This window comes from Athene noctua, chromosome 4 (genome assembly GCF_965140245.1).
Source record: "Athene noctua chromosome 4, bAthNoc1.hap1.1, whole genome shotgun sequence".
NCBI lineage: Eukaryota > Metazoa > Chordata > Aves > Strigiformes > Strigidae > Athene > Athene noctua.
Genome location: NC_134040.1, coordinates 3,456,134 through 3,483,455, shown reverse-complemented (window position 1 = coordinate 3,483,455; position 27,322 = coordinate 3,456,134). Strand labels below are relative to the sequence as shown.

The window sequence follows — 27,322 nt, the reverse complement described above, 5'->3', positions numbered from 1 at the left end:
GACCCAGTACAAGCACTCCGTCATGCAAATCACGTTTACATAAAGGCACTTCTGGAAGTGAGCTTACTGAAATTATCTGGCGACAGTGCTTTTGAGAATGGTACCCTAACATGAAGGTATTATTTGGTTAAAACGACCCAAAATAACCCTGTAATTAACTGACTACTCATAAGATCCGTCTTGCTTTGTGTATATATTAGATGTTGCCCCTTTTCCATCTGTAGGACTCTCTTTTCAACCATTTGTGCACCTCCCAAAATGACATCTTCTACTTTTGTCCTCTGTTTGGTACATCCCTGCATTTGGTTATGGCAACACTGCAGGGAGGGTCTTCAACTGAGCACTCCTCATCTCACTGCTGTACAAGCACAGGATGGCTGGGGGTGCAACATCACTCACTTGGGATAAACCAAACCCACAGATGTAGAAATGTTGATCATCTGATTTTGGGCAGGGGACAGCTTGGAGATGGATGTGTGTCACTGAAGGATTGGACTTGGTTGGGCTGGATTTGGCTTGGACTAAGGGGCACGGAGGGGATTTGAGCCATGTTGGCCCCTGGTCTCCAGCAGACTGCATTTTGTGGAGTCAAAACTGATGACACCAAGCTGAGTGGTGCAGGTGGTTCACGTGAAGGAAGGGATGCCATCCTGAGGGGCCTTGACAGGCTTGAGATGTGGACCCTTGTGAACCTCCTGATGTTCAACAAGGCCAAGTGCAAGGTCCTGCCCATGGGTTGGGACAATCCCCATGTATCAGTACAGACTGGGGGATGAAGGGGTTGAGAGCAGCCTTGCAGAGAAGGACTTGGAGGTACTGATGGATGAAAAATGAGCCTGAAATGTGCACTCACAGCCCAGAAAGCCAATCATACCCTGGGCTGCGTCCAAGGAAGTGTGGCCAGCAGGTTGAGGGAGGGGATTCTCCCCCTCCACTCTGCTCTCGTAAGACCCCGCCTGCAGGGCTGGGTCCAGCTCTGGGGGCACCAACAGCAGAAGGACACGGACCTGCTGGAGCGGGGCCAGAGGAGGCCACGGAGATGCTCAGGGGGCTGGAGCCCCCCTGTGAGGACAGGCTGAGAGAGTTGGGGGGTTCAGCTGGAGAAGAGAAGGCTCCGGGGAGACCTTAGAGTGGCCTCCCAGGACTTAAAGGGGGCTTATAAGAAAGATGGAGAAAGGCTTTTTACCAGGGCCTGTAGTAGCAGGACAAGGGCTAAGGGTTTTAAAATGAAAGGTTGGACATAAGGAAGATATTTTTTACGATAAGGGTGGTGGGGTCCTGGCACAGGTTGCCCAGAGAAGCTGTGGCTGCCCCCTTCCTGGAAGGGTTCAAGGACATGTTGGACGGGGCTTGGGGCAACCTGGGCTGGTGGAAGGTGTCCCTGCCCATGGCAAGGGGGTTGGAACCAGATGATATTTAAGTCCTTTCCAACCCAAAGCATGTCATGAAAATGAGATGAGCTTGCTAGGCTGGACCACCGCGCCACCAAACACAGTCTTGGTCTTCAGCAACAGACTTTGTCTTTTATTTGTGCAGCAACAAGCTGCTACAGAAAGCACTCTCTGTTGTTGTGTGCAAGCTCCTGTACCATTTAATGCCTGGTTAGGGGGGTCTCTTATTTAACAGCGATACTGAGGAGCCTTCTGTGTATTATGCTCCTAGCCAGAGCGTGATGGAAATGGGTGTTTTTGTAGGAAAGCTGCTTTTCAAAGCCTTTTGAAAAGGCTGGGACAGCAAAGACTTTCAAAGATGGGGATGTCTCGGTTGCTATCCACTGCATTGCTATTGAAATTAAAATATTTAACTTGAGTGGAATGCTCCGTTGTTCTGGATAGATTTGAAATTAATTTAATTGAGCATCATTTTGGTGGCTGTTTGGCCCAGGTGCCTAGTACAGGGGGATTTGAGCTTGTTGTAGCCTCTTCACGTTACTTGAATATCACTAAAATCTAAGTGACACAAGGTGATATTTAATACCTACACAGGGAGACCTTGTTTATTGGCAAAAAAACCCCAGAATGGGCATAAAACCTGAATTCCAGAACTACCTTGACTCTGTTCTCTCTTTCATATGCATCCAGCCTGCTGTCATGAAGGGAATTTGAATTTCTCTCTTTGTGTTATTTCTTTTTTTGCACACAAAATGGCCAAGGTACACCAAGATACACCAGCTTAACAGCTGCTTACGTGTGTGCAAAAATATTTATGGTCCCAGTGCAAATAAAATCTCCAAACATTTCAGAGCAGTCATTCCTTCTGGCTGCTGCCACCGCTGCGGTGCCTCGTTGTGCCTGATCACAGCAGCCCCTCCAGGCTTTTGAGCAGTTTTGGGGCTGAGAATTGCCCCACCAAAGGAAGGGAAAATTATTTGGGGAGGCTTTTGTGCTTAGAGTGCAATTTGCTATGATGGACGTTTTACTATATTGCAGGAGAGAATAATTAATCTGATTTGGTTTTCATGAAATTGCCATTACAAACTTGTCCTCTTTTCTAGCACCAAGCTGCAGGTCAGGAGATGATGTTTGGAGATGATGGGATGCATCCGCTTCCCTCTGGGGAGGGACCTCAGGCTTCTCCTGGAGCTCCATCTAGAGGGGAGGAAGATGGGCTGGTCATGGAGACTGGTGGCTTCTCTGGACCACCATGGCTCTGGTGTCCCCTGACCCAACCTGCTACCCCACGGGGCCTTGCCAGGGCTGGCAGCCGTGGCTTTCCTGGCCTTGTGCTCACTCTTGACCCTGGAGCCATTTTGCTGCTGGAAACTCTTGCTGCAAAGCTGTCAGCTGTGTTTAGCAGGGAGGACACCACGGCCAAAGCCAGTTCCTTTCCATACCACTGCTGGGGAAGGGCATTTCTCACCAAAACCCAAAGGCAGGTGCTGCTCCCTTGGCTAAGGATGTAGAAACCACATGGTTCTCTGCGGTTGCTGTTGGGGTTGATTTCACAAGAGAAATCGTTGCGGTTTGAGCTGGGGCTTTCCTTGAGAGAAGGTCCCAGCTTGATATTGCCAACATCTGCGCCGTGGCTGTGCAGGCAACATGGCCAGCATCTCCATGGAGCTCTTCGCAGAACTTGGCTCCTCCAACTTCAGCTTTCCTCTTGCGCTCTTGAGAACGGAGCCATCCGACCCTGTGGCACGGATCGCTCCCAGCAGCCATCTGCTGAGCTTGTGAACATCTGAGCCATCAGCGTGGCAGCAACCTCAAGGTTTCACCACGGAGGTCGTTGCTCATGATTCACCCTCTGCCCTTGTTGGAGCACGACGTGAAGCCCAGGACCACAGAGGCTGGAACAACACATGGGCTTAGGTAGAGCATCACCTGCTGCAAACAGCAGCATGCTCCAGCCGTTGGCTTTGGTTTAGAGTCTGCTACACGATACTCAGATTTTAAATGCCATCCTGGAGGAAAAAACACAACAGGGCTGAGTGTCAAGTTCTTTGCCCCTATCCGAGTCGTAATTTTCCCCTGGTTTTTTTATATAGGGTGGCACTAGGATTCCCAGCGCCCTGGCTGTGCCACACCCCTCCCCCCCCCCCCCCAAAAAAAAAAAAAAAAAGGGCTGATTTAAACCTTAGCAACAGGGTATTTTTGTTTAGATTGTATTTATTCTCTTGTGAGAGTCATTGTTCTCTCCCATGCCTTGACCATTTTGAAGGCTGATGATAAAAACCCTTGCTGACAATAATAAGGTTCAGTCTTTTGTTGGGGAGATTAAAATAGAGAATGAATTGTGAATAACATGGGAGGTCTAAAAGTTAGCCATCCCAGGCTGTTCTTTAATCACTTTAAGGATAAGAAACTGCATTTTAATTATTTTCAGATCTACCAAGCATTAGGTTTTGCAGTGGTATCTGTGGGGGCTGCAGGGGCTTGTACCTACTCTGTTGTTTAACAGTAGGATTTCAGTTTGCATAACCTAGTGTCAGCAGGAAATAGGTTTATAGCAACGATATTAGGTTTATGATAAGTTTATAGCTATATGTAAATGTGTGTATATATATATATATAAATATAAATATATATATATAAAATAGGATTGAGGGCAGCCCCAAGGAGAAGGACTTGGGGGTGTTGGGGGATGGAAAACTGACTGTGAGCCAGCAATGTGCCCAGAAAGGCACCCATGTGCTGGGCTGCACCCCGAGCAGGGTGGGCACAGGGCGAGGGGGGGATTCTCCCCCTCGGCTCCGCTCTGGGAGACCCCCCTGCAGGGCTGGGTCCAGCTCTGGGGCACCAACAGCAGAAGGACACGGACCTGCTGGAGCGGGGCCAGAGGAGGCCACGGAGATGCTCGGGGGGCTGGAGCCCCCCTGTGAGGACAGGCTGGGAGAGTTGGGGGGTTCAGCTGGAGGAGAGAAGGCTCCGGGGAGACCTTAGAGCGGCCCCCCAGGGCTGAAAGGGGCTGCGGGAAAGGAGGGGGGACTCGTCATCAGGGGGAGGGATAGGACGAGGGGGAACGGGGTTAAACTGACAGAGGGGAGATTTAGATCAGATCTGAGGCAGAAATTGTTCCCTGTGAGGGGGGTGAGGCCCTGGCACAGGCTGCCCAGAGAAGCTGTGGCTGCCCCCTCCCTGGAAGGGTTCAAGGCCAGGTTGGACGGGGCTTTGGGCAACCTGGGCTAGTGGAAGGTGGCCCTGCCCGGGGCAGGGGGTGAGACTGGGTGATCTTTAAGGTCCTTCCAACCCAAACCATTCTATGGTTCTGTGATTTATAATAGGTTATGTACATATATATAAAATAGGTTTATAGCAGTAGTAATGGTAGAAGATGCCCAGCTTGTTGGTGTGGCTCTATAACCTGTGCCTACAGCATCACTTCGTCTTGAATGGCCAACACCCCTCTTGGGTGTGGATGATGGAAAGGAAAAGAGATGGAGGAAAGATGGATGGAAAAAACAGATGGAAAAAGAAAAGATGGAACGTGCAAATAGAGCCACCAGGGGCAGAGTCTGGTCCTTTTTCAGGAGCATGAGCTGATGGGAGGAAATGTTTGTGAGTCTGATCAGCTCAAAATGCCAGTGACATGAAATAATGGAGATCACCCCAAAACTCTTTCTTGCTGCGGACATTTCTAGCTGTTCTCTGGGCCCAGGCTTCTTTCTTCTGGGATATTTATGTTCCTGGTGAACTTCCCATTCATATCAGCATCTTGAAAAGCTTCCCATCCCTCCTCTTAAAGCAGCCTCTCCCCAGCTGCTCTTACCTGCAGTCCCCGTAATTGGCAATAATTTCCCTAATTGCTCACAAAAGCAGATGTTCTCTCTGTGGCCACATCGGATCGGCTTATACTGTACTATATACATGAGCACACAGCATTAAAGGACTAATTCCTGTAAATAAGCCTATTAAATCGTTAGAAATAATGCCCCCAACCAAACCATTGCTGGCAGCTGGATCCCACTGGTTTTATTAATTTGTTAATTGTAACATGGCAATCCCCGTCTGCTCGGGACCAGCGTGTCCTCGTGCTTGGCCTGTTGATCTTACGTTGTGGCTGGTGGATGTCTTGGCATACAAGATCAGCCTTTTGCATTGTTTCCAGCTAATAGATCACATTTATCAGTAATTAACACTACACCTAACACTGCCCCAGTGTTGCTGGTGAATGAGGGAAGAGACCGGTCCATGCAGTCACGAGCAGGGGGACTGCACCTTCAAGACTTTAGGTGATGCTGCTGAAGAAAAAACTGAATCCCACATGTTTTACTGCCTCAAAGGGGGGGAAAAAATACGATTCCCTAATTCTTCTCCGAGCCCTTTGCTTTTCACCTTTCGCAGGGATAGGATTATCGACAGCAGTGCAGCACCAATCCGGGGGAAGAACCCTTACCCGAGTCATCAGCTTAATTGCCAGCATTAATGCCTCAAGCCAGGAGCTGATGAGATGTAATTAGGCTGGGGGAGGGTAATTGCTAGGAGCTCCATCCAGCGGCTGGGGGAGGGTTGCCTTCTGGAAAGCCCCCCAATGCTTTGGGGCTGTCCTTTGCCGGCGGGTGCCATCGGCTCTTGCTGGGGATGTGAAGTCCCCGTTGCCTGTGCTACAAGGGAGAGCACAGCCCTGCAGCATCCAGAGGCTTTTTATATATATAGTATTTTGTTAATTCCAGTTCTTTCTACTAATTTATGAAGTACAGGCCGGGACACTTTCTATAAACTGGGATAGCCAAAGAGTGATCGTTTCTTTTTTTATTTTCTGGTGGGTCACATACGATCAACAGTTGCTCCAGCTTTTAATACCTCCAGCAACTCTGCCAGAGCTCACAGTGTTGTACTTTCACAGTGTTGCGTTTAGATCCAAATTTCACCTGCAGTGTGGATGAGAGCTTCAGCAGTCATTTGCATTTAAGCTGCAGCTTGTTTTCGTGATAGCCTTGGGCTGGGGAAAAGATCCTTATAAAAAGAGCATCCTTGCTATCAGCCAGGTGGTAGCTGAAGTCTCTAGGTCACCCCCAACTGATTATTCTGTGTTTCCCACTTTAGACATTTACATTCTACTTGCTGAAAGCTCCCTTGCTGCTTTCAGGGATGAGCTCTTCTTTCCCTCTTTCTTCACAGAATTGTCTAGGTTGGAAAAGACCTTGAAGATCATCCAGCCCAACCATTAACCTCACACTGACAGTTCCCAACTCATTCCTATATCCCTCCATGCTCTGTTTTACTTGGACCAAAAGTTTTAGCTCAAGCTTCTGAAATCCCTTATGCTGACATGAAGGGGTATAAAGTCACAGCCCAAACAAACCCTGGGCTGTGCCTGAGCTCAGGGCATGACTTCTGCCAGCAGTTTGTTTTGCTCTGGGAATTTCAGCCTCTGCATCCCCTTCGGAGGTGATGGCTCCTGGTCCTCGTCGGTGGAGCTGGCTGAGGGCCAGAGCTGGCCCTTGTGCATCATGCAGTGGCCCTGGATGATGGAGAAATGCAGAGTCTGCCCCTGATGTAATGAATATTATCAACAGTTAACGCAGTTATGGGCCCTGGCTTGGCTTGTTTATCACCGTTTCATCCTCTTGGTAGCTTCGCCATCCAGTGAGAATGGAAAAATCAAGGCGTTCTGATGAGCTGACATTTAAAGCAGCATTGCTCTGGGTTTGAAGCTCCGGAAATACCTGTCGGGCCATTTTCCTTTGGCCTGGAAATACGCTCCACTATCTTATTTGTAGGTTGTGTTAAAAAACACTTGTGTCTGGCAGCACAACTGCTCCCAGTCAGTCTTTTCAGCTGGAAGCCTTCAGCACAAGACGTGCCTCAGAATGCTTTTGGCACTCAAATGAAAGTCAGAGAGGAAAGTGCTTTCGACTCCAGCCCCCTTGGTTTGGAAACCTTGTTTATAGATCCTTGCAGCCCCTGGTACAATTGTGATTTTGGTTTCTTTCTCTGTCAAACTGTGACAGAAATATTGTTAATGCAAGATGCAGGGGATGCATCCCTGGCCCTGCTCCTGCTATCGCCATTTGTTCATCATCCTCGACATTTTTTTCTGGTCTAATACATGCAAATATATGTAAAGAGTAAAGACTGTTCCACCGAGTCTTGCACGTTTGTTCAAAGAGAAGGAAAACAAGCCGAATTTACAGGGAATTTGCAAGCTGAATTTTAAGACCCAGATATAAAAAGACCCAAACAGTGGCTGGCGGCGGCCGCCGATCCTGACCGAGGCGATGCTTTCTGGCATCTTTATTTTCCCTGCGCTCACAATCATAATGTCATTAATATGGAGCTTTTTGAGAACTGGAGTATATCCTAATTAGCAGCCTCTGATTTTTTTTTTTTCTAGTTTCATAATCAGTGATCTCGGCTACACCAGAAGTGTTACTGTGGCAACAGGGCTGAACTGAGCAGCGGTGCAGAATTACCGCAGGTAAATTGGTGATTTTACGGATCCACGGCACTTTCTTAGCCCAGGGGCTGCTCCGTGGGACGGGCTGGCTGCTCCCCGCACCCTACAGGTGTCCCGGGCGGATTTCAGGGTAAGCACAACCAGTGATTAAGCTGCATGACCGAACGCATGTGTTTTAATTGGAGCTTAGCCTCTGTAATGAGATTTTAAGGCTGTCATGCGAATGATCCCCTCCGACACCTTTGTTTTAAGCAGGATGCTCCGACCACTCGCCGCCCAAACGCTCCAGCTCCCCAGCTTGGTCTCGGCTTGGAGCTGGGACTGCGTCTCGTTCCTGCAGAAAGGGCTGAGCCCAAATGCTGGGCTTCATTTTTTGGTGGTTTTTCTTTTTTTTTTTTTTTTTTTTAAGCTTGTTTCTCTTCCCCATGTACCGTTTGCTCACTGTCCAAAAAGCATCTTGCTAGGTAGGGATGTTGTCACGGTAAATAACGGCCATGCTTCATCCTGACTTCTCAGTCAAAAGCAGCTAGTCCTTTTCATAGCTGTTATGTGAGCTGCACTCATGTTTTCTTTGTACATGTTACCAACGATGCCTGGAACAAAGAAGGGGACACCCTAAAATGGAATATTTAAAACAATATATTCCTAGATGACTTTTTTTTTCTTTTTAATTATTAATTCATTATTTTGAATAATGAGTTGAACATCTTCTCTTGTGCCTCTCAGGCAGTTGCTCTCCGCTTCCCAGTGCCGTGTTGCAGCTGCAATGCCCATCCTGAGGGGGAAACTCAGGGGACCGGGGATTTCGGGATCGTACTAGCCAGGGGTTTTTACAAGCTCTAGGGGTGTTGCTTCGGCAGATCTTTTTAATTACCCCAGGAGGAGGTCTCACCTCTCTCTCCCCTTTGCAACACAGCTCCTGCTGCCCCAGTGTCCCTCACCAGCCTGGCCTGCAGCGCAACCCTCCATCCCCAGCACCTCCCTCCTGGTTGAGGCTCAGAGCTGGTCCTTCATCTTCATCCTCCCTGACGTGACAGCTCCCTTAGGCTTAGCTCGCCACTCTCCCTCTTCTTAGAACTTCACCTTCTCTCGGCTTTTCCCTGTCCCACCTTGATGCTCCTTGATGCCATGTCCTTGAGGAAACCCTCTTCAGATGGTCATTCTGTACAGATCCAAGAAGCTCTTCACCCCCTTCTCTCTCCCTGCACAATTTATTCCCCAAACCATGCTGGTTTATTCTTCAAGAGTGACTGGCACGTGCTCCCATGATCACAGCCTCAGTGCCAGCAGAAAAGAGTGGCTGAGGGCAAATTAAACCCATCCTAATTATGAGAGTTATTAGAATTATTATTAGGAAAAGAATTGGATGTATTTGTAGCTCTTCCCCTCCAGGGCACTCGGGCAGCTTCCAGACAGTGACTCTGCTCGCTGTGCCGATGGGGCAGCCGGGAGTGCCCGTCCATGGAGCTCGAGGGGCAAGGACTGGAGATCATCGAGCACCTTGGTCTTAGACATGCCACTGATCTGCCTTTGGCATAGCCGGGGATGGAGCCTACATCTCCTGGCTTTTGTTTATGTGTTTTTAGCATGACACCATAGAGTCTCTAGGCCCTATGTTAGTATTTGCCTGGTTTTAAACATACAGAGAGAGATATCATTCCTAAAAGCAAGGCAATACAAAAAACTAAGATCTGATGTGCTGCATGCAGTTCCAGAGGACAGATACCCACTGTCAACACTTCCGTGTCTCTTTCGGAGCCTGAACTACTTCATGTCCAGATTACTTAAGCATCCACATTCATTGGTGGTTTTCTCTGGTTCTTTTGCTTCAAATCTCATCAGTTTAGTTTTCTTATCTCCTAACTGGGGTAATAATTCCCTAGCTTCAGGGCTCTTCTGGGAAGCTCACTTATCAGTCCTGAGATGCTCCAAGCTCCTTTAGAGGAGGCTATAATGGCTTCATTTCCTCTGAGCATCTTTTGACTCTTCGTTAGTGGCTCCTAGGAGATGAGGGTTGTCTCATACACAGCAAAGGGCTTTCATGGTGTGCAGTGACTAATGCTTGTTCACTGAACACCACAATAGAGCTGGAGGGATGCTGGTGGGATCCCAAGATACATCCTGCACAGTGTAGGGATCTCTTCCTCAGTGCTGGATGTTATCTTCCTCCACTATGAGCCTAAATCCCCGCAGGTTTGCCTACTGAACCATTTGCAGGACAGTAAGTTACAAAATCACAGAATCCCAGAGTGATTGAGGTTGGAAGAGACCTGTGGAAGTCATCTAGTCCAACCTCCCTACTCCAGCAGGGTGGCAGAGAGCTGGTTGCCCAGGACAATGTCCAGGTGGCTTTTGAGTATCTCCAAGGATGGAGACTCCACACCCTCCCTGGGCAACCTGTGACAGTGCTCGGTCACCCCCATGGTCAAAAAGATTCCCTGATGTTCAGGGGGATCCTGCTCTGTTCCAGTTTGTGCCTGTTGCCTCTGGTCCCGTCACTGGGCACCACTGGAAAGAGCCTGGCCCCGTCCTCTCTGCCCCCTCCCTGCAGGCATTTACAGACATTGATGAGACCCCCCTGAGCCTCCTCTTCTCCAGGCTGAACAGTCCCAGCTCCCTCAGCCTTTCCTCGTAGCAGAGGTGCTCCAGTCCCTTCATCATCCTCACGGCCCTTCACTGGGCTCTCTCCAGCCTGCCCGTGTCTCTCTGGTACTGGGGAGCCCAGCATGGACCCAGCCCTGCAGGCGTGGCCTCACCAGTGCTCAGCAGAGCAGCAGGATCACCTCCCTGGGCCCGCTGGCGAGGCTTTGTCTAAGGCAGCCCAGGGCACCACTGGCCCTCTTTGCCCCAAGGGCACGTTGGCGGCTCAGGGTCACCTCGGTGCCCACCAGGACCCCCAGGGCCTTTCCTGCCAAGCTGCTTGCCAGCTGGGTGGCCCCCAGCACATACTGGTGCCTGGGGTTGTTCCTCCCCAGGGGCAGGACTTTGCTCTTCTCCTTGTGGAACTTCACGAGGTTCCTCTTGGCCCATTTCTCCAGCCTGGTGAGGTCCCTCTGGATGGCAGCACGACCCCCTGGTTATCAGCCACCCCTCCAAGTTTGGTGTTATCAGCAAACCCACTGAGGGATCAGTCAGCCTGGTCTTCCAGATCATTCATGAAGATTAAATAGGACTAGATCCAGTAAATTATTTTCAGTTGTGGTCTCAAAGTTCCTTGCAAATATTTCTGAATGAATTAAACCTGCATCATTCACTTATGGAGTAAAAAAGCAGGTTTAGGAGCCTTTTTATGGTAGGTCAGGCTGAAGCACAGGGATTTCCAGGTTTTGGCAGCAGAGGTAGGAAAGGGAGCTTGGGAGCCTCCTTCCAAGTTCTGGCTGGTGAACACCTGATCCTCTCTACACCCACCCACGGTGGTTTCACGCACATTGCTGCTGCCAGCGTGTGCTTTGAGAGCCTGGGATAGACCAACGTCTCACTAAACATCACCTCCACGAGGAAAACTGATCCTAGCTCAGGCCATCAGTTTTTAACATCATCTTAACAGCTCTAGCTATTTCTGGATGCCCAGAAAGCCAGGTGGGAGTAGGGTCAGGTTCCCTCCATGCACATATGATGATGATGTTGCTCTTCGAAACAGGTCCGTGTGTTTGCCTGTGGGACTGAGGGCCACGAAAATGGTCCGAGGGCTGGAACACCTCTGCTGTGGAGAAAGGCTGAGAGAGTTGAGGGTGTTCAGCTGGAGAAGAGAAGGCTCCAGGACACCTTATTGTGGCCTTTCAGTACTTAAAAGGGGTTTATAAGAAAGACTGAAAGAGACTTTTTACCAGGGCCTGTAGTGGCAGGACAAGAGGCAACAGTTTTAGACTGAAAGAAGGTAGGTTGAGGATGGATGTAAGGCAGAAATTGTTCCCTGTGAGAGGGGTGAGGCCCTGGCACAGGTTGCCCAGAGAAGCTGTGGCTGCCCCCTCCCTGGAAGGGTTCAAGGCCAGGTTGGACGGGGCTTTGGGCAACCTGGGCTAGTGGAAGGTGGCCCTGCCCGGGGCAGGGGGGTGGGACTGGATGATCTTTAAGGTCCCTTCTAACTCAAACCATTCCATGAGTAGTGAGGTGCATAAAAGTGGTGATTTGTTGAAGGTTGGGCAGGTGGAGAAAGCAAAACCTCAAGCCCTTACCGCAGGCTTCTCGTCCTCCTGTGCCGTTCGTTACAGCGACTGTCGGTCATGTGGAAGCCGCCTGTTTATTTAAAAGCAAAAAAAAAAAAAAAAGGATTTTCAGAAGGGGTGAATGGTTGCTGTGATTCATCTTTTCTGTTGAAGAGTGGAAAAGCAAAGGGTGGGGTGGGGGAATAATATTCAGTGACACATCAAAGGCCTCGTTTCAGCTTCGGAGACACATGCAAGGAATTAGTCACTGCGTCTCAGTGCAACAAAACCCTCTTCCCTCCCTAAATGCAACAGCTCCTCTCCCTGCGATGGCCAGCTCACCGCAGCCCTTAGCCATCCCAACATGGTTCGGAGCCTACGCAGCTCGTTGCATGGTGCTAACGGAGAGAAGAAGTCAGGGCACAGCATAAGGACCCCCCTGCAAAACGCTTGGCCCCCGGGTGATTTCTCGTATGATGCTTTTCAGTGCGGAGCTCCCAGCAGCAGGACTCATCCTCATCATTATTTTTACATCCTTGGCATCTCATCCAACGCGAGAGGTTTGGGGTTATGGGGAAGGGGAACCCAGTGCTGGTGAAATTGTTCTGCCATCGGACAAGCCCGTGTGCAGCTCTCCTCTGCCGCGGATCACAGCTCCAGTGAGAGGCTGCAAAACCACAAACGGGATTTAAAAGGAGCAGGGAGGGGGAGAGGGAACAGCAGGTTTGTTTTCCAGGGTGGCTGAGCCATGCTGATGGCTTACTGCCACCAAAAAGGAAAAAAAAAAAAAAAAAAGACCTTTTTCCCCTTTCTTTATGCTCATGCTTGTTCTCGTCCTACTGTGAGCTGCTTCAAAGAGCTAACTGGTGCAAATGCTAACCTTGCTCCTAGTTTTGCCCTCTTCCCTGCCAAAAAAACAGAAGAAAACTGAACAATCTTAATAATTTTTTATTTTTCACTGTGGTTGGGGCCAGCACAAGGCAGTCGGGTGGTCTCGGTTGAGCCATTACATTTTAGCATCCTACTGATAGCAGCAGTGGTTTTTGGGGTCCCGGAAAGCCAGGTAGAATTCAGATCATGTCTCCTCCTCACCCACAGAAAAAGATTGCCTCATTTTCCAGGAATTAGGAATGTCAGCGGTGGGGGTAAATCCTGCCTTTGATGGTTCATGGCTGTATCCCAGTAGGATCTGGGCAGTTTCTACAGCCCTGAATACTAATTCTTTGCTTTCTGGAAGCACAGGGAGGTGGTCCTGCAACCAACCCCCCCCCCCCCCCATAGCAGCAGCACACACAAGGACTATTTTTAAGCTACTTATTATTTTATAAAGAGATTATTTCTTCTTTTTTTCCCCCTCAGCATCAATCATCTTGACAAGATCCGCTTATTTTAAAACGTACGTCCTGCAGCCTCAAACCCAGCCTTTCCTATAGGAAGCTTCTGAGCAGCATACGGGATAGATAAAAAAATACATAGATATAAAAATATATAGATATAAAAAAATATTGCTGGAAACGCCGGTAGCAATTTTTCAGGTTTCTAACCCTAAAAGGAAGGTTTAAAACGAAGACACAATGCTGAGCATCCCAACCCGGCGGGGCAGCGGTGCCGAAGCCGGTTCCTTTCTCCTCGGTAGAGCCGGCGCCGTGACGTCAGGGTGTTTTTCTGCAGAGCTCGCAGGATGTTGCAGCCGGCCAAGAGCTGTGTTTATGTTGATAACATTACAAGTATTTCCTCTCCGTTTCCGAAACCAGCAGGGAGGGAGCCGAGGGGGAAGGGAGACTCGGGTTTCTCCAGCTTTGGGGTAGGACTCTCGAGGCCTTTTATGTTAAGAAGCGGGTAACGACGTACTGCTGGCATTTATTTATACTGCATTTGGGAATAGGGAGTGTTTAATAGCCGGGGCTGGGAGCTGGGCTGGCACAGCCCTCCCCTTGCGCAGGGCTCTTTTGCTTGCTCTCTGCTCCAGATCCGGTTTTAAGGTGATAAAGCGGCGCTGGCAGCTGATTGCCGGTCACAGGAGCAGCTCCCAGGATTTTTGTCGGGATGCTCTCAGGGCTGCCCAGCGTCCTGTTTCTTTTGACATTCACAGTAATAAAGCCGTAAAAACTCAGGATCCGCACTGCATCCAGCTTTCTTCACAAAAACGGGGCAAGGCTCGGGGTAATTTGATATTCTGTCCCCTTGCCAACCCTTTCCTCCTAATGCAATCTGCTCAAGGATCAATGAACTTATTAAATGTTAATATCAAGGGGGTTTTTAAGGCAGGCAGCTACCTGCCCACTGATGTCATCCAGGGCATCAGAGCTGTGCTGCCAGCTCAGTGAAGAAGGGACCAGCATCAGTGGTCAGACTGATGATCTTAAGGGTCTTTTCCAACCTAAATCATTTGATAATTCTATGATCATCCCAAAGGGGTTGTGCAGCCAATACCCATGGCTGGTCCAGGAATTGCCTGCAGCTCTCATGCGTGCAGCAATCATAGAAGGGTTTGGGTTGGAAGGGACCTTAAAATATCACCTAGCTCCAACCCCGGTCATGGAAATAAAACCAAGCTCATTTATTGTATGGGGTTTACTTCTCCACAACAGAAGGCAGAAAGAAGAGGGGATTCACAGCTTTTACTTCCTTCCACCTACCCTCCATGTCCTGCTGTTGACACCAAGGAAAAAGTGTTGAGAATGGAGGAGAAGAGCCAACAGGACTTTCAGCTGTTGGCCTTAGAGGGGGGGGGGGGGGTGTCAATATGGGCTAACGCATCGGTCTTCCCTTTCTTAACTTTCTCAAGAGGACTTCAGGGACCACAGATGGGAGAGGAACCAGGCACCCTGCAGTCCAGTCCCAGCTCTGCCACCCCTTTTCTGTGTCACCATGAATTGTCATTCCCACAGTATTTGAGGTATGCTGCAAGAGCTGGAGCAACCTCCTCAAAAGATCCTTGAAGCCATTAAGAAAGGTTTGGAAGAGACTTAGATCTGTAGGGTTTTCCAATGATCAGCTAATTATGGGCCAAGCAGCGAGGAGCAAGATCTCAGTGCGAGGAGCTGGTAGGATGCCAACATGATGGGAGCATCCCCATTAGGGATGCTCTTGGAGCAAACTGCCATTGTGGAGCTAGTGCTGGCATAGCTGTCAGAATCCCAGATGAGCAGGTTCCCAAATGAATGGGATCCCAAATGAGCAGAATCCCAAATGAACTTAGTCTGGAGAAGAGGAGGCTGAGGAGAGACCTCCTGGCCCTCTGCAACTCCCTGCCAGGAGGGGGCAGAGAGGGGGGATGAGTCTCTGGAGCCAAGGAGCCAGCGCCAGGCCCCGAGGGAATGGCCTCAAGCTGCCCAGGGCAGGGTCAGGCTGGCTCTGAGGAAGGATTTCTGTGCAGAAGGGGCTGTTGGGCGTTGGAATGGGCTGCCCAGGGCAGGGGGGAGTCCCCGGGATCCCTGGAGGGGTTGAAGAGTCGGGCTGAGCCAGCGCTGAGGGATCTGGGGGAGTTGGGAACGGTCAAGGTGAGGTTCATGATTGGGCTGGAGGAGCTGCAAGGGCTTTTCCAACCCAGATGATTCTGTGAACATGATCCCAAATGAATGGGATCTCAAATGAGTGGATTCCCAAATGAACAGGAACTCTCATTTTGAGAAACAGGGCAGGGCAAAGAGAAATGGAGCCACATCCACCTAGGAGAATGGCATTTGTATACAAATATTCACCAAAACATGGTGAACGGTCACTTTTTTTACCTAGGAGTGTTTGCAGAAAAGCCAGGTCTTTCCCGTTACCTTGTTATTGTTTTCTTCTTGTGGTAGTGATGGGTTCCTGGTGAGGGAAGCGGTTGCAATGCTGAGACCATGGAGCTTTCATCAACCCTTGCAAGGTTTCAGGAGTGTCAGTGCCGCCGTTATGTTCATTTGGAGATTCACTGTGGGTGAATTCGCCTAGTGAGATTCACTAGGGTCCTGCTGCCTTTGCACGTGAGTCCAATTGTGAGGAACGCCCTATTTCTGTGGGTTTCCACAGTGGAATGCTCAAAGGATCTGTCTCCTGCACCAATTTGTTCTCATTCTTGCTGGCAGTGCAGCTCCATGTGCTTCTTGGTTAAAATTAAGCACAGGGAGGACTCAAGCTCCATTTCCTAGACTGAGAGGGTGGAAAACTAATTTGGCTTAGGACCATCTCAGTTTCAGAGTGCGATTGCTTGTTGAGTGGCCTCAACAAGCACCAAGAGTGGAACGTATCATCAAAACTCTACTGATTGTGGGTTTTCCAGACATCCCACCATGGAGCAGGGCCTTGAGGGAGGCATTGCAGGACCAGTCCTGCTCTTGCCAGCAGCTGGAGGACTGAATCAGTTCAAATTCATCCAGACAAATATTTTAACCAGTGATGAAACCCTCTGGAAAGTTGGCTGCTTACACCAGTGGGACCCTTTGGAGAAAGCCCTGCCTCAGGACTGGCCGTGGAGGGAGCTGAAGGAAAGGTCTTATCTCTGGAGCTTGATTTCCTTCTGGTTCAGGGTTTGTCTGACCTTTTGGTCACTGAGTAAGTTTGATTTTTGCCAGGTTTTCTTTCAGGGGGAGGAAAAACATGTAAGTGGGTGGTGCTGGTGGGAGGATACTCCCGGGTGGGGTGGGGAGGATCTTGTATTTCTGATATCGTTTCCAGCATGTTGATGACTTCAGTGTTGTCTTTTTGCCCAGAGTTTGGGATGGGTCTAGATTGAAGTAGATTTAAATAAATACAACGAGAACAAACGACAGGAGATGTATTTAAGAGGGGGAGGTTTAGATCGCGTCTCGGGAATAAAACCCTTTCTTGGCGGCGTTTCAAGTTGACTTGGCGGCGTGATCTCACAGCCTTCTCCCAGGAGATGCTGAAGATGCAGCTGGATGCGTGACAAAAGCCTGAAGGACAGAAGAGAGTCATACGGCAGCTGCCAGTCAATGGCATGTAGCAGAGCCCTCTCCGAGCCCTCTCTGGGCTCGTAGCAGATGTAAGATGCTGGCCCGTCCTTGGGAGGCCCCAGGCCATGTGCTGGTGTGGGGCTTGGCAGCTTTGGGCTCTTCTGGCCAGGACGATCGATGACGTCTCGCATCTCGCTGTCGTTTGCCTCAGCCTCTGGATCTGTATCTGTTTGGGAGGAGATAATGATACCCATTTCTCAGGAGCTTTTTGAGGCCTACAGGGGAAACAAATCACCATAAAAACCTTGTATTTAAAAGGGCTGAGGGAGAAAGCCTGAGGGAAACAATTTTACTGATGTCATCATCCTGTAATTTTGCAGGACGTTTCCTGAGAAGAAATGTACAGTGCAATGAATGTGCAGCCTGCACTTGCAGATGATCTTGAATTATTATTTACGGGCGTTTGTTTCATCTGCACATACAGGGAGTCTGGAGGGGTTTGAATGGAGCTGAGCCGGGCCTTGTGTGGGTGTTCCACCTGCACCCAGTAACAGGCAGGGAACTGCTGGGCACTGCCCGCAGGAGGAGCTGACCTCTCCTTCCCGGGGCTTTGAGCAGCCTGATCTGGTGGAAGGGGTCCCTGCCATCCATTGGAACTGGATGATCTTTAAGGTCCCTGCCAACCCAAACGAGTCTGTGATTCTATGATTGTTCCCTGCCTCTGGTTCTGGTGCGTTTTGGATCAAGACTCCTTGCCGTGGTCTTCACATGTATTCCATTTTGGTTTGTTCAGAGTACACTCATTTGCAGAATGTTTTATGAACACCTTATTAATTTCCTTTAAGACCAGGTACTTATCTCTGGTGCTCAGCTTCATAGCTCATTCCTCTCGTGTTCTCCCACAGTTCATCCATTCTCTGCTTCATCTCTGGTCATTTTGGCTGGTCCACCAGACTGGGATCTCTCCATGCACCCTCCTGTTGGGAACGTATGAACATATCCATAAATCCTTCCCATCCACAGGCCTGCTGGGGCTCCAACCACGCATTCACTCCTTCCTTCCAGCTCTACACACACAAGATCAGCAGCAGTGTCCCCAGTTTGAATTCTTTTGGGATAACATTGCATGAGGGTTTAAATAACTGTTCTGTGCTCTCTTCCCCAGGTCAACATGGATTTGTGGTTCTTTCTCCTTTTGCTTGGAAGTGGCCTGATAAGCGTAGGTGCTGACAATGTCACGACAGGTAAACTACACTCATTGTCTCCTCTCTTTCATCCCTAAATTATCTTTAGGATCAAATGAGTAAGTGCTCTCACGCTTGGTGACTTACTCGTGCCTTTCACTTAATTGTAATATAAAGTATTGGAAAGAGGGTGATGGGCTGCAGGTGCTCATAAATAGGACCTGCAGGTTTTACCTCTAACAAATATTGATCCTCTCTTACAGGGGCTCTAATCTTTGTACCTCCTCAATATCATGTTACCTTCTCAAGTTACCTGCTTTTACAAGGTTTGCATTACAGTGCTGTGCAAAACAATCCCCGTCCTGGACTCAGGATTTTTTTGGATGTTTTATCCTTGTAGTTCCAGACACACAAATTCCCAGCATATAAACCCTCCAGTGTTGCAGACAGGTATCTCACAGAGGTTTCCTTGTGCTTTCTCCTCTCACAGAGCCACCCACAACAGTGCCCACCTCCCCCAGGAGCCCCACCAAAGCTCCTACAGCCAGTCCTGAGGATGGGACACCGACAACTGCAAACAGCCTCAACATTAGCACTCCAGTGACTGTTTCTACCATGGCATCAAAACCACCTACAACCACAGCCACCAGGGTCTCCCCCAACACCACCATTGTCAGCCTCAACACCTCCACCCTGGGGACAACCCTTTCTGTGCCCCCAGCCACCTCCCTGCTACCCAGCGTGGCACCATCTGCTCCACGCACCTCTCTCCCCACCACAGAAGCGGAGACGACAGAGAGGAATTTCAGTGCAACGGTGACAACACAAGAGACCTCTTCTGCTTCCCACAACGGTAAGCATCTCCTTCACCTCTTCTTCTCCAGGCCACCCTGCCTTCGGGTTTGTTTCTTTGCTCTTCTTCTGTTTTGCTGAACAAAAGGGAATGAGAAAACACTTAGGAGCAAATTCCATGGTGATATGAAACAATATAACGCCCTGAACTGACCAGATCAGAAGAGATTTATCCTACCCAAAGGTTTGGGCTTCTTGCCAAGATGCTGGGGCACCAGTAACCCTGGGATCTTGTTCTGCTTTTCTCACAGATGAATTTCATCGTTTTTTGTGGTTTCCGGACTGTGAAATAGGGCTAGTGCTGCACAGCTCCCAGGTGCTGGCTGAAAAGTTGATCCGTAACGGGTCTGTGTAGGCAATAGCAATAAATCACTCTGGGTTGCTGCTCAGCTGCAGACCTTGGGTTATCCAGAGTTTTGCTACATTTGGTTGTATTTTGATAGCCACCGTGGGTTCAAGCAGTGCTTTCTAGCACTCTACAACCACTCACACAACAAGGCAGTCCCTGTCCTAAAGGTTGTAAGGCTTAGACTAGAGGTGGCCATCTCTGTGGTTCTGTGCTTACAGTATCATTTTTTTACTCCATTACTTGGACTATTTTAATCTTTGAAAGGTGTAGATCATAGAATGATAGAATCACAGCATGATTTGGGTTGGAAGGGACCTTAAAGATCACCCAGTCCCACCCCCCTGCCCCGGGCAGGGCCACCTTCCACTAGCCCAGGTTGCCCAAAGCCCCGTCCAACCTGGCCTTGAACCCTTCCAGGGAGGGGGCAGCCACAGCTTCTCTGGGCAGCCTGTGCCAGGGCCTCACCCCCCTCACAGGGAACAATTTCTGCCTCAGATCTGATCTAAATCTCCCCTCTGTCAATTTAAAACCATTCACCCTCGTCTTATCCCTACCCCCCCAATCAAGAGTGTCCCTCCCCTTTCCTGTAGCCCCTTTCAGTCCTGGGAGGCTGCTCTAAGGTCTAAGTTAAGAGAAAAAATCAGGCAAAAAGAGGCTTAAGTGACCAGAAAGTTTAGCTGCTCTGTGACTCTTCAGCCATGGTTTGAGACCCTGATTTGATATGTGCTGTGAGTTGCAACAGTTAAACAGCAGTGCCTGCTAGAGCTTATAGTGAAAGCCTTGGCAGTGCAGGATTTGGTGGGAAAACGGAATGGGTAGTTTGGTGGTGGGGTAGAAAAGACTTCAAGAAGAAAATACTGGAGTTAATGGAGGGAGATATCAAGTGTACATTCCCTAAGAATTAATTTCTCAAGGATACTGGGTGTTGGGTATCTAAACCCCTCTTCACATCGATGAGATGTGTTTGCCCTCTTCCTCTGGGCATCTTTGGGAACTGCAGCCCGTGAAGCCGCAGTGAAGTTGGTTTTGCTACCAACATAGGAAGGGATGTGGCTGAAGGAAGTTTGAAACCCAACTTTTTTAGTGTCCTGCTATCCCCGAGCTCATCCAGCTTCCTTTCAAAGACAAGTCCTCAAGGCTTTTTTCCAGAGTAAAGGAGTCCAGAGTAACCTTAGATACATACATGGTTTAAGTTTAGAATAAAATTAGCCTTCAAATGGGAGTGATGGAGGCAAAAGCCTTAAGTACCGCTAAGATCTGGATTTTGTAATATGCTGTCTGCTAGCCAGGGACTGAATTTATCATTTTTGTGTCTTTCCTACTTTTTTTATGACTTGGGGTGCTGTTTGTGGTGAACTCCCTTGGTGTATTCTATAACACATTGGCCATTGCACCAGCAAGGCCAGATGTGGCTTCTCACTTGATGTCAGTCCCAAGAACAAATGACCAAATCTGATTCTTTCTTTATTACAAGTAATTTGTCAAGGAGCAAAATTAGTTTTAGGGCTGCCTTTGCCTTTAATCTTAATGGGAAATTTGGATATCAGTCATGGAAAATTTAAGTGGTGCTCAAGAGAGGGACAGGGGCAGAAGGCGCCGCCTGAATTACATGTTGTACAGGCAGTTCCTGCTTCTCCAGACCTACCAGGACTGTCCTCAACCCTGTGCCACAGCTCTTCACGTGTAAAACAGGGGCCTGGGGTGCCCGTGCCAGCGGTGTGGCAGCAGGAGAGCTGGGCTGGCACGGGTTTCTTCTGGCTCCCTCTGGATGAAACATCCAAAACAGCGGGTAGAGGCTTTCCTTGGATGCTCGTCGTCCCCATCCCTGAGCCCAGCTGCTCTTAATCGAACTCTTGGCTCAGCCACTCTGTTAAAATTTCACACAAGTGTTATCTAAAATATTTAAATGCTAATGAATTACACCAGTGACTTGCTGCTTATAGGCTTAAACAGTCTGTGTTATCGATTTAGAGTGATAGGTTGTGCTTCATCTCCTTTCTCTGACGATAAAAAGGAGCTTTTTGTTCCTTTTTCCTTGTTACTACGTGAAGGCTGAAATTCATTTTAACATCCCAGCTTTGTAGCTCGTGTTTTAAAGGAAAGATTTACAAGAAGATGATGAGAGTTAACTAAATTTGTTACTGTCTTGGTCTTTGATCCTTCCTGACTTATTAAAATGTATATTTCTTTGTTGCTAAGAAACTTTTGTTTTCTTTTTCTGCAGGTAACTCTGACAGAAGAGGTAAGAATTTTATATTTCACTGCTGTTTAGTCAAGCCCTCAGTAAAAACATTTCCAAAATGTTTTTACTGCTATTAGATAGCTCTCCTTATGACACACTTCCAAAATTGCTTTTACCAAGCTTATCAAGCTCTTTAGAAGAGCTGGTGACACACTGATATCTTAATTTCTGTTGGGCTTGTCTTTTTAGAAATAAACAATCCCGTACCAATTTCTACATGTCCTATTAGATACAAAGAGTTCCTGCTGAATGCTCTGAAAATACCAGCATTACCATCCCTAGAGTCAGATGACCAAAGTCTAAGAAGCCATTCAGCAAATTTCCTTCTTTATTGACTGTGACTTACCCTGTTTGATCCGGACAAATTCTGCAAATGATGTGAATAATTATTATTCTCCTTAATTCTGTTGGCAAGCAGTAGCACACATCCATTTCTTGTAATATAATAGCACTTAGGTGCATTTTTCCATCTCTTAGTTCTGAGAACTGGCACCGCTACCAGAATATTTGCAATTACTCATTGCTTTAGCTGGATAGGAGCGGGTAGAGCGGAGGGTGCAGCCAGACTGGTTCTCCCTATAGAGACACGCTTTCTCGGTGTGTTTTCAGCATTGCTCTGATGGGTGTTTCAGCTTTGTAAACTCTACAGTGATCTGCTTTGTGCTGCTTGGTGTGCCAGACCCACACCGTCCCGCTGATGGTACAGAGGAAGAGACAGATGCTCTATGATAGTTACTGTCTGTACACATTTGCGCAGAGAAAATATACAGGAGGAAATAAAAGGGGCAGAGGAAATAAAAGGGATGCAGGTCTGAGTGAATTCTTCTAAAATAACTGTTAAGCTGCTGGAGAAATATTCAGTATAATTCCCTTGGGTCTGGCATGACTCGGGTCTGATTTTGTGATCTCTGTCATTGTTCATCCCTGCTCCTGAGAGCAAAGAAACAAAAAATGGGGAAAAAAATTATTTCCTAATATATTACTCTTGCTATTATTAATGTTAATATTAATAAAATCATTAATATTTTCCAAGTCCTGTGACTTGGAGGGTTATTCTAGGGGGATTGGTCCCAGTTCCTGGCTCTCTGGCACCAAGAAGCAGCACTGGGAGCAAAACTGTGACAGCAAAAAGTGGAAGGGCTGCTGTTAACGTTAAGTACAGCTGTCACTAAAACTTGACCTGGGTCATGTTGGGGATGTGGTGTCTTCCCAGTGACTCCAAAGGGACTGATTCTGTCTCCTCAGGTCATTTTTCTCCTGCTTTAAGACGGTGGAGTTTCGGTCAATGCCTCTATTCTGATTTATTCCAGAAAACAATCTTCTCTGATGTTGTAATCATTTCTGGATGTGTAAAGGACACAGGAAAGAATTGTTTTGTTTTTTTCATGTGGATGTGGGATTAATTAGATGTGGGATTAGCTAACATATATCTTTTTCTGACCTAAGTGTATCTTTCCCAAACTATACCCCCTAATCACTGGAGAATATGTCACATCATGTGCAGCATATATCACATCACATATAAAATATATCACATCGTGGAGAGAATTGATGCAGGTTACAGCAAGAATCAGCCTCCCATCAGTTTATGTGGCTTTTCCATTTAAAAAGTGAGTCTCTGTTAGATTCAGGGGGCTTTGCCACTAAACCCTTTTAAGGTTTGATAGACCTGTGAAACCACAGCAGGTTAAATCCAGCTACGCTGACTTCTGCAGGACTAATCAGCACAGGATAAGCTCTGCTCGAAGCTGAAGCACTTTGAGCTTGTGCTGGAGTTTTTCTTTAAATCTCAAGAGGATTTTGAGCGATGGTTTATGGCGAGGTGAGCCACGGGAGCACGCGTCGTCTCATTTCAGGTGTGTGTTCCCCTGGGAATCACTGGAAGATTTTTAATCTCTAGTATTGGAAAGTGGGGAAATAGGTTGTTTTCTTATCAGGAAAGCTACAGTAATAACCTTCACAACAATATTCCAAAATGAAAAGCTTTCCTAACAAATTGGTGCTTGAGGGTTATTTTGAAGATGAGGAGCGGAGAAATGGTTTTTATCCAAATTAGTGAAAATCTTGTGCCTCTTACTGCTTGCACTCCTACTATCACCTGAAACCATTCCCAGCGGTGTATCTCAGACACCGAGTACACTTTGACAACTATTATATGACTCGTGCAGGAAGCAAGTAGCCCTTTTATTTCTGTCCCCCTCCCAAAACAGCATCAGCAGAAGAGATCTCTGCAAGCTTTGGGGCTGTTGAGTGACGGAGCTGCCTGTGCTGGAGCTTTGGTGCTGAGCAGGGTGGTGTGGAAGGACGTTTGCAGGTGGCTCTGCTCACATTGGTCTTCTGATTTGGGGTCAGAAGGGGATTTTTTGCGAAGTCGGACTGATGGAAATTAGTGTTTGGCTTTTCCCATCGGCACCCAACTCTTGCAGATGCTGCACGTCCTTCCCCATCCCATTTTAGTGACCATGGACTTTTAGGGCATCTGTAAGTTCTTTTTCTGCTACAAGAGATGGTTCATCCTTCATAAGCCTGGAAGGGAGAGACTGAGTCAGGCATCCTTGGCAGGCTCACTGAAAAGTCTTGCATGCTTTCCCCAGCAGCAAGAGAGTAAAGCTGCACAAATATTTATGACTTTACCTGTTCGAGGGGTGATGCCACATTCCAGGCTCAAGCTCCGTGTCTGAGACAGCCATGGGGATATATCAGCAAGACAGATCCCTTCCCAGTGGGGCAGTGGGGATGAGAAGTGCCCTGCCTTCTCCCGCTTCATGCCTGGAGTTGGTATGATGGATAGAGTGGTCCTCAGCTGGAGAGATGCTTAATGCCTCCTGAAGGGATTGCCCGATGGTTGCACCATAGAATCACAACTGCTTTGGGTTGGAAGGGACCTTTAAATGTCATCCAGTCCCACGCCCCTGCCATGGGCAGGGACACCTTCCACTATACCAGGCTGCTCAAAGCCCCATCCATCCTGGCCTTGAATGTTTCCAGGGAGGGGGCATCTACCACCTCTCTGGGCAACCTGGTCTAGTGTTTCACCACCCTCATCATAAAACATTTATGACCAACTTCAAGCTACCCTATTTCTGCTTAAAACCATTACCCCTTGTTCTGTGTCTCCATCTTTCTTATAAGCCCCTTTTCAGCCCTGGGGGGCCGCTCTAAGGTCTCCCCAGAGCCTTCTCTTCTCCAGCTGAACCCCCCAACTCTCCCAGCCTGTCCTCACAGGGGGGCTCCAGCCCCCCCAGCATCTCCATGGCCTCCTCTGGCCCCGCTCCAGCAGGTCCGTGTCCTTCTGCTGTTGGTGCCCCAGAGCTGGACCCAGCCCTGCAGGGGGGTCTCCCAGAGCGGAGCAGAGGGGGAGAATCCCCCCCCCTCACCCTGTGCCCACCCTGCTCGGGGTGCAGCCCAGCACACCGTTGGCTTTCTGGGCTGTGAGTGCCCATTGCTGGCTCACAGTCAGTTTTCCATCCACCAACACCCCCACATCCTTCTCCTTGGGGCTGCTCTCAATCCACTCCTCGCCCAGCCTGGATTTGTGCTGGGGATTGCCCCAGCCCATGTGCAGGACCTTGCACTTGGCCTCGTTGAACTGTGTAAGGTTCCCATGGGCACAGAAAGGGTCATGTCTACCTCCCAGAAAAGCATCCAGGCATGATTTGAAGAAAGCAGTCAACAAATCCCCTCCCATTTCCCTATGAATGGGTTGAAATAATGCATCTTTATCCTACGAGGATGGACAGAAAGCAGCAGAGACACCTGGGGCTCAGGAGGATCCTCTGGCTCTGGAGCAGTGCTCTGCTTGTCGTGTACCTCTCCCAGTGCTCCCCACTGCCATGGTAGCACCTTGCAGGGGATGGGGCTGGAGGACCACAGTGCTGAGCAGAATATGACAACAATCTGGCCTTGTCCCAAGCAAAGCATGTGTATGTGTGTGACACAGTCCCAAGGAAGTAATTTAAGGTATTTTTTGACTACACTCTACTGGTTTCTCCAAGCTGATGTGTTTGGGGTGGCTTCTTCTACCACCTCCGAAACACAACCAGGAAGGAAATATTGCAGGAAAATAAGTGAAAGTTGCATCACAGATCCGCTCCTGCAGGCTCTTTGCGATGTTGGCAGGGAACATAGCTGGCCTGTGATTTAAACCTACGTGGGACCTCAGGATTTAAACTCTTGCTTCTTCCCTGCTCCTCCCCTGTGACCATTTTGCAGGATTTACTTTTCCAGGAGCTCCACATCTTGTGTCCTGGGGGTTTTACTTAAGAAATACTGACTCTACATCTTTGCTTCCATTTCTTTTACCCTGGTTTTTTTTTTTTTTTTTCTCTTGATCCTGTAGTTTCTTGCCTGTTCAATTTGACTCACATTTTGTGGGCAGGCCTTGACACCAAGGAGCAAGGAGGGCTGCTCAGCCCTGTCCCTCTCTGCCATGTGGCTGTACCCAGGTCTGCATGATGTATAGGGGACAACCTATAGGCTGCTATATAGCATCTCTGCCTACAGTTAGAACCATCACCTCAAGCACCAGAAGATGGTTTGCTGGCTTCTCAGAGGTGCCAGGACAAGATTTAAGCATCCCGATGCCTTCCAGGCTCTGGACCATGGTGGAAGCAGAGGGTTGAGCCTTTGTCCCTTCTCTAAGAGAACTGCAAGCGTGAAGCCCCCAGGGATGAGGCTCGAGCAGGATGGAGCTGCGGGGGGTTGGCACCCCTCACCAGGGCTGGCTGGGGAAGGAGGCACCAGCTGGGGACCCTCCAGCTTGTTTCCTGCCTGGGCTTTGCTGGGTGGGCTGGGCAGCAGGCTGGCAGTTAGCGGCTGTGGTAGAAAAGCTCTAATTCATCCAGCCAGATGTGTCGAAAGAACGGCTGCAAAATAAAAACCAACCCCCCAGGCTCCCTGGATCCTGCTGCCAGAGGCACCCCTGCAGAAACCCAGGCCCGTAAATCATGTCTCCTGCCAACCGGCGCTGCCGCAGCAGCCCAGCTCAGCACTGCTTAGACTGAGCTTAACTCCAGCCAAGGCAGGAGAAATGGTCCGGTGATGAACAGTGGGAGCATAGTACTGTGAGCTTCAGCAAGGCAGCTCCCCTTCCTCTCCTACAGCTGGGATGGTGACGGTGGTTGCAGTCAGAGGTCTCAACAAGAACCAAGTTAGAGGAGAGGCCAGGCCTGGCTGGGGTTGGGCTAAGACGCTCCGTGGTTGTTTTGCCTTCTGGTCTTGCTTTTGGAAAGCCTCATGGTGGGTAACTCTGAGGCTCCAGCAGCTACCAAGCATGCAGGAGGCAGAAATGCCTTCCAGTAAATTCTTTGACTTTTTGCTGCTGGGCTAGGGTTGATGTTGACACGAGGACAGGAGATAGAAAGAACAAAGATGTGCAAGACCAGGAGAGTTTCATGTTTTAATTTACCATACCAGCTCATTGCCTTCAAATCATTACAGAGAAATCGTTTCTTTTGGTCAGAATAACATTTCTAGACCTCATGACCACACAGGGACAAATGCAGAAATATGAGATGTGGTAGCTCAGTGGTCAGAGTTCGACAAAATAAATCCCACCTAAGAAAATCTGCTGACTGAAATTGCTGAAACATGTGGATCAGGAATCTGCCCTGGCAGGGAAATAGATGTGCAGAAGGTGGAAAGGGGGGTCATGCCTTGCAGTCTGGGGGGGCCAAGGCATGTAGACAAGGTGTGGTGGCCCATACAGATTGAGCAAGATGATGGAAAATGAAAATACCCCCAGGTGGCATCACTAGCATCCACGTTTATCTGGAAAAATGCCCTTCAGGGTCATTTTCCTATCTGGTTAGCATTGCTTG

General features: G+C 48.8%; 1 protein-coding gene across 3 annotated transcripts in view; it reads left to right on the top strand.

Annotated features, from left to right (window-relative positions):
- Positions 1–27,322, top strand: part of PTPRA (protein tyrosine phosphatase receptor type A) — a 133,565-nt gene that overhangs the window by 84,795 nt on the left and 21,448 nt on the right. For 2 of the 3 annotated variants that reach the window (XM_074904274.1, XM_074904275.1), the window contains 3 exons: positions 18,042–18,120; positions 18,551–18,913; positions 21,486–21,503. In XM_074904274.1, coding sequence (XP_074760375.1) covers positions 18,042–18,120; positions 18,551–18,913; positions 21,486–21,503 — 460 coding nt within the window. Of the gene's footprint in view, positions 1–7,773; positions 7,967–18,041; positions 18,121–18,550; positions 18,914–21,485; positions 21,504–27,322 lie in introns of all 3 variants that reach the window. The other variant, XM_074904276.1, reaches the window with a different exon arrangement.